The sequence below is a fragment of the Leuresthes tenuis genome, unplaced genomic scaffold (genome assembly GCF_036924035.1).
Source record: "Leuresthes tenuis unplaced genomic scaffold, fLeuTen1.0.hap1 SCAF_17, whole genome shotgun sequence".
NCBI lineage: Eukaryota > Metazoa > Chordata > Actinopteri > Atheriniformes > Atherinopsidae > Leuresthes > Leuresthes tenuis.
Window position 1 is genome coordinate 113707 of NW_027325371.1, and position 16189 is coordinate 129895.

The 16189-nt window shown below is 46.0% G+C and overlaps 2 protein-coding genes across 4 annotated transcripts in view; both read right to left on the bottom strand.

Annotated features, from left to right (window-relative positions):
- Window positions 1–1536: 1536 nt before the first annotated feature.
- On the bottom strand, window positions 1537–15253 carry maptb (microtubule-associated protein tau b). Of its 3 annotated transcripts, XM_072368847.1 has the most exons (10): window positions 15169–15253; window positions 11699–11764; window positions 11151–11191; window positions 8230–8287; window positions 8066–8145; window positions 7728–7877; window positions 7573–7654; window positions 6869–6978; window positions 3454–3624; window positions 1537–3370 (listed from the first exon to the last, which is right to left on the bottom strand). In XM_072368847.1, the coding sequence occupies exons 2-10, from the start codon at window positions 11757–11759 to the stop codon at window positions 3338–3340; spliced, it is 786 nt and encodes a 261-aa protein (XP_072224948.1). In that variant the 5' UTR covers window positions 11760–11764; window positions 15169–15253; the 3' UTR covers window positions 1537–3337. The 3 variants fall into 3 exon arrangements, with proteins under 3 accessions (XP_072224948.1, XP_072224947.1, XP_072224946.1); XM_072368846.1 differs by lacking the exons at window positions 11699–11764; window positions 15169–15253 and having other exon boundaries at window positions 7728–8287; window positions 11151–11190; XM_072368845.1 differs by lacking the exons at window positions 11151–11191; window positions 11699–11764; window positions 15169–15253 and having other exon boundaries at window positions 7728–9046.
- A 628-nt stretch (window positions 15254–15881) lies between these two features.
- crhr1 (corticotropin releasing hormone receptor 1) overlaps window positions 15882–16189 on the bottom strand; it is a 76655-nt gene continuing 76347 nt past the window's right edge. Inside the window, exon 15 of the transcript XR_011908022.1 lies at window positions 15882–16167. The gene's annotated coding sequence lies outside the window, so the exon portion shown is untranslated. The remainder of the gene's footprint in view (window positions 16168–16189) is intronic.

The window sequence follows — 16189 nt, forward strand, 5'->3', positions numbered from 1 at the left end:
TCTCCAAGAAAATAATCAATTTTTGGTCGATATGTTTTGATTCACATGAATGATTGAGTCTACAGTGGAAATGGGCAATATGTCCTTGACAATATAGACAGGGACTAGCTTCTTCAGTTCAGCGGCGCTAAGTCCTGTCGCTCTTCAGTCTATTTTCAGCTGTTTAGCAGGAGAGGCCGGCGGAGGTTTGCCCGGTGGAATTGGATGTGGTAGTGGGGTGTCATGTCAGTGGGGGGATCCGGGGTTTCTCAGGGAGTTTAACATTACTGTGGCGACTTGCCAGGTGCTTGCTCAGATTTGAGGTGGAATCCAGCGGAGGCTCATGTTTTTACAGAGTCAAACTCAAAGTAATGTCCTTACTTTCAAGCATCAAACGCTGCCTGGTCCTGCTCTCATCTCTTGTTGATTCGACACATGCACTGACGTCGCTCCACCCGTGACCATACGTGATTGTCACGAGAAACTCTCACAAACAATTTAGTAACGCAGCCTGCTTGCAGGAAAGTATCAGTAACCTAGTTACTGTTTTTGCGATTATAATCCCTTACTTTACTCGTTAAAAATGTTATGAAATTACAGTGACGCGTTACTTCTAACTTCTCCAGTCCATCACTCTGAGTCAACAACAATAATAGCTTCTTCTAATCCATCAATTTGTATTTTAGACACAATCCCAACCAGACTGTTTAAGGAGATTTTCCCCATAATCAATACTTCCATATTGGATTTGATTAGTCTGTCTTTGTTGACAGGATATGCACCTCAGACTTTTATTAAAGGGATTATTTGAACTGCATTAGGTTGGTTTACGTCTATTTAATGTCTGTCTATTTATCTGATAGATGCCAGTTTGTTCTTGGAAATAAAGAATCTTCCTCACACGTTGGAGTAAGTCATGGAGTTCCTCAGGGTTCTGTGCTTGGACCGATTCTTTTTACTTTATACATGCTTCCATTAGGAAACATTATCAGACAGCATGGCATAAATTTCCATTGTTATGCTGATGATACTCAGCTGTACTTATCTATGAAACCAGATGAAACCAATAGGTTGGTCAGACTACAAGCCTGTCTTAAAGACATAAAGACCTGGATGACTCAGAACTGTCTGCTTTTAAATTCAGACAAACTGAAGTTGTTCTCTTTGGACCTGAGCGCTTCAGGGAGAAATTGTCTAGTTATATAGTTACTCTGGATGGTATTTCCTTGGCTTCTAGTTCATCAAAGTGAAGTTTCAGTGCAATCTGTTGGTTTCCTTAGCTAGGCTACTTTTATTGATTGGCTCTGTATGAATTGGACTAATTTGGAATTTAATTATTTGGATCTGATGGATTATGACTGTATTACAATTAATTGGATTCTATCTTTAAGTGCCTTGAGATGACATTTGTTGTGGGTTGGTGCTTTATAAATAAAACTGAACTTTATCGAAGACCCAACAAATCATCTTGCTGTGTATCCATCAAAAATAAGTTTCTGCAGTGTTCAGTCAAAGAGATGAAGATTGATGCTGCATGTGTCAGTAAACAACAACAGGTCTGAGCCAAGAGAAACTTTATTGGTACAAAGCATTTAACAACCCACAGGCACAGACAGCATGGGTTTGGCACCTGGTATCAATGGCATTCTAGGTCATTTTTTATGTAGGAGGGGTGGGGATCTTCACAGGAGCCTGCAGAACATCAGTATTCAGAGACAGATGAGATGGGGATGACATCAGAGAGATGCTATGACTGGAGGGATTTTATAAACAAAGGTAACAGGCTAATCCATGCTAGCATCAATTAGCATATGATGTCATAGGTTCAGTTTCCTTCAGAGTCATGTGACACTCACTTGTCAGTTTGCCATCACCCTGAAAGTTCCTGGAGGATTTGAAGTCTCAGAGGGCGGAAGAAGACGAAGAAGATCAGAGGGATCTACCAATAACTGCAGGTTGGGCCCTCAAGCTTCTTTCTGAACAGAAGACCCAGAAATACCCAGTTTCAAACATCACTGACTGACTGGTTCTTACCAGTTCCACAGTGCAGCCAGTGCTTAATACCAGAGTTCTCCAGTAGGAGGCACCACAGCTAACTTGAGTGCTCAGAACCGCTGCAGGATCAACGAACATCTTTAAGGGCTCTAAATCAAAGTCACACCATCCACCTCTGCTGGTCACCATGTTGCATCTTGGGTATGCAAATCCGAAATATCTCAGGACGTGTGCAACCGATGCTCTAAACAAACGTGAAGCAGCATCATAAACACAAACACTGAATAAAAAGGAAGTTTATCCTCCATCAGCCGATGTTTATCAAACTCTGGAGGAACTCGGCAACCTGAAGGTCCGAGTCCGTCTGAGGCCTCATGGACAGACTGCCTGGCTGTGATTGGCTGTCGTGTTAAACCCCAAAGAAGTGCTCAGATCATCACAAGTGGGCTCTCTTTGTGTTCTCTGGTCATCAGAACCTGAAGCTTCTCCCAGAGATAACGGGTTTTACCACAGTGCTTCTGATCTTTGTGAACCCAGGTTTTCAGGCTCTGTGCATGCTCACATAAACAGGAGCCTTCTATGCATCATGTGACCTCGATCAGCTGCCTGCTGGAGAAGTGTGAAGCAGATAGTCTTTCAGAGCAGAGACAAAGCAGAGAGTTCATATCTACTGCTGTTCATGCCCAGCTGTTCACAGCTCTGAAACCTTAACTCCATCCTCAGAAGGAGCATCCAGGTCTGACTCCATCCCAGAATAAGCAGGAAATCAGCTCAGATCAGAGAAACCCCTGAATACTGTCTGATATACAGACTGACTGCAGATTTACTGCAACTTGAACATTCTTTGGTGTCAGAACCTTCAGCCCAGCAGGTTTCATCGAGAACTTTGTTCTTATTCTTAGTTCAGGTTACCAACTCTTTCACAGATTAAATGATGGAACATCACTGAGTTCTGGTTAGAACAACATCTGACTTTAAGATGATGGTAAGTTATAAGTTATATCAGATCAGACTCTGATGTCAGAGGTTCTGACCACATTTTATCACCAGGAACAGAACCAGAACCTGTTTGCACATTTAATCTGAAACCAGGCCCAGTTACTGTAATGATGCAGCAGGTTAAACTCTGAAAACCCGACGCACCTGTTGCTCTCACCTCGTAGCTCAGCGCTAACGACAGACTCACGGTCTGAACTGTGAATGGCGGATGAGCCGCGTTCACCTTGAATCATAAAATCTCTCCAATCGTGTGATTTTATGAGTGTAATGAAAAAAAAGGCAGAATCTTTTATTTTCTTTCTTCCTTCAGTAGTTTCCTTGGTAACCGGAAGGGGCGGGGTCTACAGGCACAGGGTTGGTCCAATCACAGGCCTTGTTTGGCAAGGGAGGCCGACACCTGACGGGAAAGGTGGTCGTTAATTGAAGTGTGTTGATTTTGTATTTGATTTTGTGTGTTTTTGCGGCTAACAGGTGAATTACCTGGTCTGCCAGGCTGTCCAGGGGTGGAGCTTCAGCAGCGTTCAGGCTTCCATGCGAGGAAGCGTTACTAAGGCGAGGAGGCGGGGAGGAGTTGGCCTGGACAATGATGTCAGCGCCGTGGTCGGTTTTAGCTTTGGCGTTCTCTCTGAAGGTCAGCCTGTGGCCCTCGATCTGTAAACAAACACATTTTTCTTGTTTGCAACCGCATCATGGAGTTATTTTATCTCGTTTTTTTAACTCACACCTGAAACATGTTTTAGGACCGCCTTCTTTCACCTGACTGACATGAACTAATTCAACACATTTGTTGTTTTCTTTCTTTCTTCCTGTCCTCTGACTCCAGCAAGTCTCCTTTATGTCCCGACTCTTATGTAAAAAAGAAAGTGAACAATATCAGTCTGAACATTATGAAACATAAAAATACAAACACGACTTGCAGTCATGAATGTTAGCTGTCTGATCTGATCTGTGCTGGATTGGAACGGTAAATAGTAAATGGACTCCAGCTGACTACTCAAACCACTTTAACACTTTCATGCACACACACAATACAGCATGTTTGAGGCTTAGGGTGGTGTTAGCGTGGTGTTAGCGTGGTGTTAGCGTGTTGTTTGTGTGGTGTTAGCGTGGTGTTAGCGTGGTGTTAGCGTGTTGTTTGTGTGGTGTTAGCGTGGTGTTAGCGTGGTGTTAGTGTGGTATTAGGGTGGTGTTAGCGTGTTGTTTGTGTGGTATTAGGGTGGTGTTAGCGTGTTGTTTGTGTGGTGTTAGCGTGGTGTTAGCGTGTTGTTTGTGTGGTGTTAGCGTGGTGTTAGCGTGCTGTTAGCGTGTTGTTTGTGTGGTGTTAGTGTGGTGTTAGTGTGGTGTTAGTGTGGTATTAGGGTGGTGTTAGCGTGTTGTTTGTGTGGTGTTAGCGTGGTGTTAGCGTGGTGTTAGCGTGTTGTTTGTGTGGTGTTAGCATGGTGTTAGCCTGTTGTTTGTGTGGTGTTAGTGTGGTGTTAGTGTAGTATTAGGGTGGTGTTAGCGTGCTGTTAGTGTGGTATTAGGGTGGTGTTAGCGTGTTGTTTGTGTGGTGTTAGCGTGGTGTTAGTGTGGTGTTAGCGTGTTGTTTGTGTGGTGTTAGTGTGGTGTTAGTGTAGTATTAGGGTGGTGTTAGCGTGCTGTTAGCGTGGTGTTAGCGTGGTGTTAGCGTGTTGTTTGTGTGGTGTTAGCGTGGTGTTAGCCTGTTGTTTGTGTGGTGTTAGTGTGGTGTTAGTGTAGTATTAGGGTGGTGTTAGCGTGGTGTTAGCGTGTTGTTTGTGTGGTGTTAGCGTGGTGTTAGCGTGGTGTTAGCCTGTTGTTTGTGTGGTGTTAGTGTGGTGTTAGTGTAGTATTAGGGTGGTGTTAGCGTGCTGTTAGCGTGGTGTTAGCGTGGTGTTAGCGTGTTGTTTGTGTGGTGTTAGCGTGGTGTTAGCGTGGTGTTAGCGTGTTGTTTGTGTGGTGTTAGCGTGGTGTTAGCGTGGTGTTAGTGTGGTATTAGGGTGGTGTTAGCGTGTTGTTTGTGTGGTATTAGGGTGGTGTTAGTGTGTTGTTTGTGTGGTGTTAGCGTGGTGTTAGCGTGGTGTTAGCGTGTTGTTTGTGTGGTGTTAGCGTGGTGTTAGCGTGCTGTTAGCGTGTTGTTTGTGTGGTGTTAGTGTGGTGTTAGTGTGGTGTTAGGGTGGTGTTAGCGTGTTGTTTGTGTGGTGTTAGCGTGGTGTTAGCGTGGTGTTAGCGTGTTGTTTGTGTGGTGTTAGCATGGTGTTAGCCTGTTGTTTGTGTGGTGTTAGTGTGGTGTTAGTGTAGTATTAGGGTGGTGTTAGCGTGCTGTTAGTGTGGTATTAGGGTGGTGTTAGCGTGTTGTTAGTGTAGTGTTAGGGTGGTGTTAGCGTGTTGTTTGTGTGGTGTTAGCGTGGTGTTAGTGTAGTATTAGGGTGGTGTTAGCGTGGTGTTAGTGTAGTATTAGGGTGGTGTTAGCGTGCTGTTAGTGTAGTATCAGGGTGGTGTTAGCGTGCTGTTAGTGTAGTATTAGGGTGGTGTTAGTGTAGTATCAGGTTGGTGTTAGCGTGCTGTTAGTGTAGTATCAGGGTGGTGTTAGCGTGCTGTTAGTGTAGTATTAGGGTGGTGTTAGCGTGCTGTTAGTGTAGTATTAGGGTGGTGTTAGTGTAGTATTAGGGTGGTGTTAGTGTAGTATTAGGGTGGTGTTAGTGTAGTATTAGGGTGGTGTTAGTGTAGTATTAGGGTGGTGTTAGTGTAGTATTAGGGTGGTGTTAGTGTAGTATCAGGGTGGTGTTAGCGTGCTGTTAGTGTAGTATTAGGGTGGTGTTAGTGTAGTATTAGGGTGGTGTTAGCGTGGTGTTAGTGTAGTATCAGGGTGGTGTTAGTGTAGTATTAGGGTGGTGTTAGCGGGCTGTTAGTGTAGTATTAGGGTGGTGTTAGTGTAGTATTAGGGTGGTGTTAGTGTAGTATTAGGGTGGTGTTAGTGTAGTATTAGGGTGGTGTTAGTGTAGTATTAGGGTGGTGTTAGTGTAGTATTAGGGTGGTGTTAGCGTGGTGTTAGTGTAGTATCAGGGTGGTGTTAGTGTAGTATTAGGGTGGTGTTAGCGGGCTGTTAGTGTAGTATTAGGGTGGTGTTAGTGTAGTATTAGGGTGGTGTTAGTGTAGTATTAGGGTGGTGTTAGTGTAGTATTAGGGTGGTGTTAGTGTAGTATCAGGGTGGTGTTAGCGTGCTGTTAGTGTAGTATCAGGGTGGTGTTAGCGGGCTGTTAGTGTAGTATTAGGGTGGTGTTAGCCTGCTGTTAGTGTAGTATTAGGGTGGTGTTAGTGTAGTATTAGGGTGGTGTTAGCGTGGTGTTAGTGTAGTATCAGGGTGGTGTTAGCGGGCTGTTAGTGTAGTATTAGGGTGGTGTTAGCCTGCTGTTAGTGTAGTATTAGCGTGCTGTTAGTGTAGTATTAGGGTGGTGTTAGTGTAGTATTAGGGTGGTGTTAGCCTGCTGTTAGTGTAGTATTAGGGTGGTGTTAGTGTAGTATCAGGGTGGTGTTAGTGTAGTATTAGGGTGGTGTTAGTGTAGTATCAGGGTGGTGTTAGCGTGCTGTTAGTGTAGTATCAGGGTGGTGTTAGTGTAGTATTAGGGTGGTGTTAGTGTAGTATTAGGGTGGTGTTAGTGTAGTATCAGGGTGGTGTTAGTGTAGTATCAGGGTGGTGTTAGTGTAGTATTAGGGTGGTGTTAGTGTAGTATTAGGGTGGTGTTAGCGTGGTGTTAGTGTAGTATCAGGGTGGTGTTAGTGTAGTATTAGGGTGGTGTTAGTGTAGTATTAGGGTGGTGTTAGCGTGGTGTTAGTGTAGTATCAGGGTGGTGTTAGTGTAGTATTAGGGTGGTGTTAATGCTGTGTTTCTATGCACCTTCTTCTTCCCTCCTCCTGCAACATGAGTGACGTTCTCCAGAGAACCGACTTTTGAGTGAACGGTTTTGAAATCCACCTTCTCAGACTTGATCTCCACCTTCCCTCCACCTGAGGGGCAGAACAAATACATTCAGTCACCTCTGCAGGTGGAGCTCCATCACGGCGCTTTGCGTAAAAGGAAACTGGACTTTTTTTCTTGGTTCTTGAAGTGATTTCAGCGCTCGTCTGAAAGTCTTCAGGTTCCTAAGCTCTTCCTGACCATCTGTCAGTCAAAGGTTCTGCAGCTGAGGCCGGCTCCTCCGTTTAAAGGCTCAGACACACAGTGGACCTTACTTTTTGTTACTTTTTGAGGGAACAGATGTCCACATCACAGATGGTTTGACACTTTAAAAACCATTGGATCATGAAACAAAACAAGTTGGTGGGGCAGGTATGAGTGGAAAGGTGGGTCAGTGGAACACAAATGACCCAACAATTCCACAGCAGTCAGTACTGATGAACACTTTCAGATGAGGTGAAACATCCTCGAGGACCAGAGGACAAGTCCAGTTACCCTGAACTGAAGCAGCAAGGATCACGAAGATCTGCTGGAAACACCGCATCACAGCTGGAGTCTGAACCCAAACAGAACTTGTTGCTCTCTTACAGAACCATGAGGTCCCACCCTCAACACGACCCGCTCAGGCGTCACAGACCGGTTACCTGGTTTGTGGTGGATGTTGCCTTTGGAGCCACACTTTGACGTCACATTGCTGAGGTCCAGCTTCTTGTGAACGATGTGAACCTGTCGGTGCACAGGGTCAAAGGTCAGCTCTACGGTAACATCTAACCTGGAGCACAGGACGGGCCGCTGTTACCTTGCCTCCTCCAGGTGCGTGTTTCAGGTTCTCTGTAGATCCCACCTTCGACTTTACATTACTGAGGTCAGGCATCGGGTGGGAAGGAAGTGGCGGAGTCCGTCCACGAGCAGAACTAGGAGACCTGGGGGGGGTCCGGACCACTGCCACCTGCAGGACCGCACCAGCAGAACCAGTTAAACCACCAGCAGCACCAGACCACAAAGAATCAGAACCTCTACAACTTTTAGAGATCTTTCGGCTCCAGTAAAACCAGTTAATCATAAATGCTGAGAGTAAAAACCGATGGAGCCGACTGCTTCTGATCCAGTTTAAAACTAACAGACAGGTGTTTGGACCTTCTTCACATCTCTGTTGGGAGTGGATGATCTGCTCGCAGGTGAGCGACTTCCTGGACTGCCAACACCATCCACTGACTCTGATGGACAGACGGATATAAAGGTAGGTTACCTGGGGGGTCTGCTGGAACTGTACCGGTCTGGACAGTGCCTTCATGGGGTACCTGTACTCTTGGCTGAGATCATCTTTGCAGCTTTGGCACTTCCTGCTGTCCTGGAGGCCTGAAACAGGGTGTGGCTCAATGTTAGCTTCAGGTGGAACCTGTGGAGGTGGAGCTGCCACCAGGAGCAGGTTAAGGTTCAGTTTCTACCCCAACCATGTGATCAGTGGAACCTCCATCTCAGCTAAGCTAACGCTAAAAATCAAACTACTCTATACTCTATTCTCAGGTTTTCTGCATCGGGACGGAATAAAAGCAGGTGTTAAAACTTACTAACTCTATCCTCAGATGAACACATATTACAGCAGTGAGTAAAACTAAGTGAACCCCTGATCCAGCAGCTTCAGCAGCAGTGAGTGAGAAACTAAGTGAACCCCTGATCCAGCAGCTTCAGCAGCAGTGAGTGAGAAACTAAGTGAACCCCTGATCCAGCAGCTTCAGCAGCAGTGAGTGTAAAACTAAGTGAACCCCTGATCCAGCAGCTTCAGCAGCAGTGAGCTGCAGTGATGGTTTCCTGTGGGACGTTATCAGTCTCTCTCCTGGTTCTGGAGGAATCTCGGCCCTCTTCTCTCCAGCGCTGCTTCAGCTCATTGAGGTTTGCAGCTTTGGTTTCTGCAGCTCTCTTAAGGTCCCACCACAGCATTTCAGTCAGGCTGAGGTCTGGACTCTGACTGGACCATTGCAGCACCTTGATTCTTTTCTTTTTCCCACATTCTGCTGTAGATCTGCTGCTGTGTTTGGGATCTTTGTCCTGTTGATGAGCCAGTTTCAGCCCAGCTTTAGCTGTGGGACAGATGGCCTCACATCTGACTCTAGAATACTTTGGTATCCAGAGGAGTTCATGGTGGACTCAATGACTGCAAGGTGCCCAGGTCCTGTGGCTGCAGAACCAGCCCAGATCATCAGCCCTCCACCACCGTGCTTGACAGCTGGTATGAGGTGTTTGTGCTGATCTGCTGTGTTTGGTTTCCTCCAAACGTGCTGCTGTGCATTAGGACCAAACATCTCCACTTTGCTCTGGTCTGTCCAAAGGACATTGTTCCAGAAGTCTTGAGCTTTGTTCAGATGCAGCTTTGCAAACCTAAGCTGTGCTGCCATGTTCTTTTTAGAGAGAAGAGGCTTTCTCCTGCAGCCCTTCCAAGCAAGCCATCCTTGTTCAGTCTTTTTCTAACTGTGACCTTAACATGCTAACTGAGGCCTGTAGAGTCTGAGATGTAGCTCTGGGCTTTTTCACCTTGGGGTGACCTTTAACCTTTAACATGCTAACTGAGGCCTGTAGAGTCTGAGATGTAGCTCTGGGCTTTTTCACCTTGGGGTGACCTTTAACCTTTAACATGCTAACTGAGGCCTGTAGAGTCTGAGATGTAGCTCTGGGCTTTTTCACCTTGGGGTGACCTTTAACCTTTAACATGCTAACTGAGGCCTGTAGAGTCTGAGATGTAGCTCTGGGCTTTTTCACCTTGGGGTGACCTTTAACCTTTAACCTGCTAACTGAGGCCTGTAGAGTCTGAGATGTAGCTCTGGGCTTCTTCACCTTGGGGTGACCTTTAACCTTTAGCATGCTAACTGAGGCCTGTAGAGTCTGAGATGTAGCTCTGGGCTTTTTCACCTTGGGGTGACCTTTAACCTTTAACATGCTAACTGAGGCCTGTAGAGTCTGAGATGTAGCTCTGGGCTTTTTCACCTTGGGGTGACCTTTAACCTTTAGCATGCTAACTGAGGCCTGTAGAGTCTGAGATGTAGCTCTGGGCTTCTTCACCTTGGGGTGACCTTTAACCTTTAACATGCTAACTGAGGCCTGTAGAGTCTGAGATGTAGCTCTGGGCTTCTTCACCTTGGGGTGACCTTTAACCTTTAACATGCTAACTGAGGCCTGTAGAGTCTGAGATGTAGCTCTGGGCTTTTTCACCTTGGGGTGACCTTTAACCTTTAACATGCTAACTGAGGCCTGTAGAGTCTGAGATGTAGCTCTGGGCTTCTTCACCTTGGGGTGACCTTTAACCTTTAACATGCTAACTGAGGCCTGTAGAGTCTGAGATGTAGCTCTGGGCTTTTTCACCTTGGGGTGACCTTTAACCTTTAACATGCTAACTGAGGCCTGTAGAGTCTGAGATGTAGCTCTGGGCTTTTTCACCTTGGGGTGACCTTTAACCTTTAGCATGCTAACTGAGGCCTGTAGAGTCTGAGATGTAGCTCTGGGCTTTTTCACCTTGGGGTGACCTTTAACCTTTAGCATGCTAACTGAGGCCTGTAGAGTCTGAGATGTAGCTCTGGGCTTCTTCACCTTGGGGTGAACTTGCTGGGACGTCCACTCCTGGGAAGATTGACAGCTGTCCTGAATGTTTTCCACTTGTGAATAATCTTTCTCTCTGTAGAATGATGGACTCCAGATAGTCTGGAAATGGCCTTATAACCCTTCCCAGACTGATGGGCAGCAGCAGCTGCTTCTCTGAGATCATTGCTGGTGTCTTTCCTCCTTGGCATCGTGTTAAACTGACAGAACTCCTGCTTTTATAGAGCTGCTCACACTGACTGAGGATCAGTTAATCAGAGCATTGATCAGTTAATCAGAGCATTGATCCGTTAATCAGAGCATTGATCAGTTAATCAGAGCATTGATCAGTTAATCAGAGCATTGATCAGTTAATCAGAGCATTGATCAGTTAATCAGAAGCTTTGAATCGGACAAACTGCCGAACGATATTGAGTTAGAACAGCACCTAACTTGGTACCTAAACACCTCATACCAACTGTCAATGTCGATTTGGGCTTATGTCAGCGCAACAAGTGCTGAGATCAGCTGCTCTTTGTCACATCTGTATGTTTGAATCCTTTTTTACATTTAAACTCTGCTGATTATTTTGACCTTTGACCTTTTTCCGTCAGTATTGCTCCGTTTGTGTGTTCAAAACATGAAAGTTTACCTTCACGACTTCAACAGCTGGCTCCGTCACAGCGGCTCTATCTGTGGGGGAGGAGGACACCAATGACATCATGATTAATACCAATAACCAATCACAGAAAGGTGTACAGCAGCCAGTGAACGTGATTAATTACTGATCAGATCAATGGCCTGTTTCCACGACAACCAGGAGGTGAAGCAGGAAGTGTCCGATATATGTCACTTTCAGCAGGAGGGGAAAAAATTCAGGAGGGTTAGGGTTAGGGTTACCTCCTCCTCCTCCACCTCCTCCTCCTCCTCCTCCTCCTCCTCCTCCTCCTCCTCCTCCTCCTCCTCCTCCACCTCCTCCTCCTCCTCCTCCTCCTCCTCCTCCGTATCCAGTTGGGGGACAAATGGCAGGTGAAAGATGTCCATACAATAAGATGATGGTATGATGAGGAGTCAGAGTGGGAGGAGTCAGAGTGGGAGGAGTCAGAGTGGGAGGAGTCTGTTATCAGATCAGATTCTCCTCATATTTCATCATTACTGCTTATTGACTTTTTCATTGATTGATCGACAGGACAAACAAACCTGTCCCTGGTTCCTCCCGGGCAGAGTCATCTCTGACAGGTGCGAAGGGTCCATCCATCATTGCTCCTAGATGACAGCAGCGGGTGGAGGAAGAGGAGGTGAACAGGTGGAGGAGGAAGATAAGAACAGGTGGAGGAAGAGGAGGTGAACAGGTGGAGGAGGAAGATAAGAACAGGTGAAGGAAGATAAGAAGAGGTGGAGGAAGAGGAGGTGAACAGGTGGAGGAGGAAGATAAGAACAGGTGAAGGAAGATAAGAACAGGTGAAGGAAGATAAGAAGAGGTGGAGGAAGAGGAGGAAAAGAGGTGGAGGAGGAAGATAAGAACAGGTGGAGGAAGAGGAGGAAAAGAGGTGGATGAGGAAGATAAGAACAGGTGAAGGAAGAGGAGGTGAACAGGTGGAGGAGGAAGATAAGAACAGGTGAAGGAAGATAAGAAGAGGTGGAGGAAGAGGAGGTGAACAGGTGGAGGAGGAAGATAAGAACAGGTGAAGGAAGATAAGAAGAGGTGGAGGAAGAGGAGGTGAACAGGTGGAGGAGGAAGATAAGAACAGGTGGAGGAAGAGGAGGTGAACAGGTGGAGGAGGAAGATAAGAACAGGTGGAGGAAGAGGAGGTGAACAGGTGGAGGAGGAAGATAAGAACAGGTGGAGGAAGAGGAGGTGAACAGGTGGAGGAGGAAGATAAGAACAGGTGAAGGAAGATAAGAAGAGGTGGAGGAAGAGGAGGTGAACAGGTGGAGGAGGAAGATAAGAACAGGTGAAGGAAGATAAGAAGAGGTGGAGGAAGAGGAGGTGAACAGGTGGAGGAGGAAGATAAGAACAGGTGAAGGAAGATAAGAACAGGTGAAGGAAGATAAGAAGAGGTGGAGGAAGAGGAGGAAAAGAGGTGGAGGAGGAAGATAAGAACAGGTGGAGGAAGAGGAGGAAAAGAGGTGGATGAGGAAGATAAGAACAGGTGAAGGAAGAGGAGGTGAACAGGTGGAGGAGGAAGATAAGAACAGGTGAAGGAAGATAAGAACAGGTGAAGGAAGATAAGAAGAGGTGGAGGAAGAGGAGGAAAAGAGGTGGAGGAGGAAGATAAGAACAGGTGGAGGAAGAGGAGGAAAAGAGGTGGAGGAGGAAGATAAGAACAGGTGAAGGAAGATAAGAAGAGGTGGAGGAAGAGGAGGTGAACAGGTGGAGGAGGAAGATAAGAACAGGTGAAGGAAGATAAGAAGAGGTGGAGGAAGAGGAGGAAAAGAGGTGGAGGAGGAAGATAAGAACAGGTGGAGGAAGAGGAGGAAAAGAGGTGGATGAGGAAGATAAGAACAGGTGGAGGAAGAGGAGGAAAAGAGGTGGATGAGGAAGATAAGAACAGGTGAAGGAAGATAAGAAGAGGTGGAGGAAGAGGAGGAAAAGAGGTGGATGAGGAAGATAAGAACAGGTGGAGGAAGAGGAGGTGAACAGGTGGAGGAGGAAGATAAGAACAGGTGAAGGAAGATAAGAACAGGTGGAGGAAGAGGAGGTGAACAGGTGGAGGAGGAAGATAAGAACAGGTGAAGGAAGATAAGAAGAGGTGGAGGAAGAGGAGGTGAATAGGTGGAGGAGGAAGATAAGAACAGGTGAAGGAAGATAAGAAGAGGTGGAGGAAGAGGAGGAAAAGAGGTGGAGGAGGAAGATAAGAACAGGTGAAGGAAGATAAGAAGAGGTGGAGGAAGAGGAGGAAAAGAGGTGGAGGAGGAAGATAAGAACAGGTGAAGGAAGATAAGAAGAGGTGGAGGAAGATAAGAAGAGGTGAAGGAAGATAAGAAGAGGTGGAGGAAGATAAGAAGAGGTGGAGGAAGAGGAGGAAAAGAGGTGGAGGAGGAAGATAAGAACAGGTGAAGGAAGATAAGAACAGGTGAAGGAAGATAAGAAGAGGTGGAGGAAGATAAGAAGAGGTGAAGGAAGATAAGAAGAGGTGAAGGAAGATAAGAAGAGGTGGAGGAAGATAAGAAGAGGTGGAGGAAGAGGAGGAAAAGAGGTGGAGGAGGAAGATAAGAACAGGTGAAGGAAGATAAGAACAGGTGAAGGAAGATAAGAAGAGGTGGAGGAAGAGGAGGAAAAGAGGTGGAGGAGGAAGATAAGAACAGGTGGAGGAAGAGGAGGAAAAGAGGTGGATGAGGAAGATGAGAACAGGTGGAGGAAGAGGAGGTGAACAGGTGGAGGAGGAAGATAAGAACAGGTGAAGGAAGAGGAGGTGAACAGGTGGAGGAGGAAGATAAGAACAGGTGAAGGAAGATAAGAAGAGGTGGAGGAAGAGGAGGAAAAGAGGTGGAGGAGGAAGATAAGAACAGGTGGAGGAAGAGGAGGAAAAGAGGTGGATGAGGAAGATGAGAACAGGTGGAGGAAGAGGAGGTGAACAGGTGGACGAGGAAGATAAGAACAGGTGAAGGAAGAGGAGGTGAACAGGTGGAGGAGGAAGATAAGAACAGGTGAAGGAAGATAAGAAGAGGTGGAGGAAGAGGAGGAAAAGAGGTGGAGGAGGAAGATAAGAACAGGTGGAGGAAGAGGAGGTGAACAGGTGGAGGAGGAAGATAAGAACAGGTGGAGGAAGAGGAGGTGAACAGGTGGAGGAGGAAGATAAGAACAGGTGAAGGAAGATAAGAAGAGGTGGAGGAAGAGGAGGTGAACAGGTGGAGGAGGAAGATAAGAACAGGTGAAGGAAGATAAGAAGAGGTGGAGGAAGAGGAGGAAAAGAGGTGGAGGAGGAAGATAAGAACAGGTGGAGGAAGAGGAGGAAAAGAGGTGGATGAGGAAGATAAGAACAGGTGAAGGAAGATAAGAAGAGGTGGAGGAAGAGGAGGTGAACAGGTGGAGGAGGAAGATAAGAACAGGTGAAGGAAGATAAGAACAGGTGAAGGAAGATAAGAAGAGGTGGAGGAAGAGGAGGAAAAGAGGTGGAGGAGGAAGATAAGAACAGGTGAAGGAAGATAAGAACAGGTGAAGGAAGATAAGAAGAGGTGGAGGAAGATAAGAACAGGTGAAGGAAGATAAGAAGAGGTGGAGGAAGATAAGAAGAGGTGGAGGAAGAGGAGGTGAACAGGTGGAGGAGGAAGATAAGAACAGGTGAAGGAAGATAAGAAGAGGTGGAGGAAGAGGAGGTGAACAGGTGGAGGAGGAAGATAAGAACAGGTGGAGGAAGCATAGGTCAGAAGTGATTGAAGGAGAGTTAGAGAAGGAGGAGGAGTGATGAAGAGGAGGAGGAGTGATGAAGAGGAGGAGTCAGAGCGCATGCTCAGAAACTGTCTTCCATGATGATGCAGCAACAAATAAAAAGTGTTTTTCTCAGGAAGCTGCGTTCTCCTCCAGCCCACGCTTCTCCCAACCCTAACCTAACCTAACCTAACCTAACCTAACCTAACCTAACCTAACCTAACCTACCCTACCCTAACCTACCCTAACCCTTCGAGGCCCCGGTCTGAACCGGAGGAGAGGACAGGCGGAATCTTACCTCCGGCTGCTGCTGCGGTCCGTCCGTCTGCTGCTGCACCCTGCTGCCGCTCTGAGAAGGAGGAGGCTGCTGTTGCTATGGCAACTCACTGCGCCTGCGCTGCAGTGGCAGCCAATCGGCTGCAGTTAACTCATTGACACATAAACAAGAGACGCCGCATCGACCGCTGCTGCCTATTGGCTCTGAGAGCCGTGGGGCGGCCATCTTGGACCGGTCACCGTGTATCTGTCTGCAGTGAAGTGTCAGCACATTTAATCAGTCAGAACTCGCTGAATACAAAACTGTTTGTTTCTCCAAACCTCATACATGTAGCATGACACCGGACACCTGATTCAGCGTGTTTTAATTTTCATCGTGGGCTTAACGGTAACAGAATATTCTGGTATGTGTATGTTATGTATGATAGGATATGATACACACATATATAATAAATATTAATATATGATAGAGAAGCAGAAGCATATTGTGTATTACTCGGCTATTTTAATAAGTTGAAAAATGAAGAAATAACATTATACATCCATATATAAGATAAAACTCAATAGAGAGAAGTTATATGTCAGAAAACAATTAATATCTATATCTACATATATTGGAAAAAATAAAAATCTATATCAAGATTGATTCAAATTGGCTTTATTGGCATGAATGGTATCAACCATTGTTGCCGAAATACAATTCAATCATAATATAATTACACTGAATAATTTACATTAATTATTATTTAATTACTCTCTCTCTCTGAAATAAATGAAAAGCTATATATATATATATCAGAAATGAAGACAGACAGATAGATGTTAGGGATATCCTATGAAATTTAAATTTTAAAGTTAAACACAAGAACATGACGTCCCAAACCACGTTTACAGAAAGTTGCTGATGAAAGCTTAACTGAGCTGGAAGCCCTGACAGAGGACTGTTAGCAGAGCTTCTTTCTGCCTTTCTGCAGGTCAGCAGAGGTGAGTTTGGCAGCCTGATGACTCCTTCCAGGGAATCCTTCAAAATAAAAACAGGAGAT

Bases quoted from the DNA above. Each gene is read 5' to 3' on its own strand.
- maptb (XM_072368846.1), bottom strand. From the start codon at position 8,222: ATGAAGGCACTGTCCAGACCGGTACAGTTCCAGCAGACCCCCCAGGTA. The intron at 7,655-7,727 runs GTAACAGCGGCC...GTGCACCGACAG, and splicing joins ACGCACCTGGAGGAGGCAAG to GTTCACATCGTTCACAAGAA. The intron at 3,371-3,453 runs GTAATTCACCTG...CTTTCCCGTCAG, and splicing joins TGGACAGCCTGGCAGACCAG to GTGTCGGCCTCCCTTGCCAA.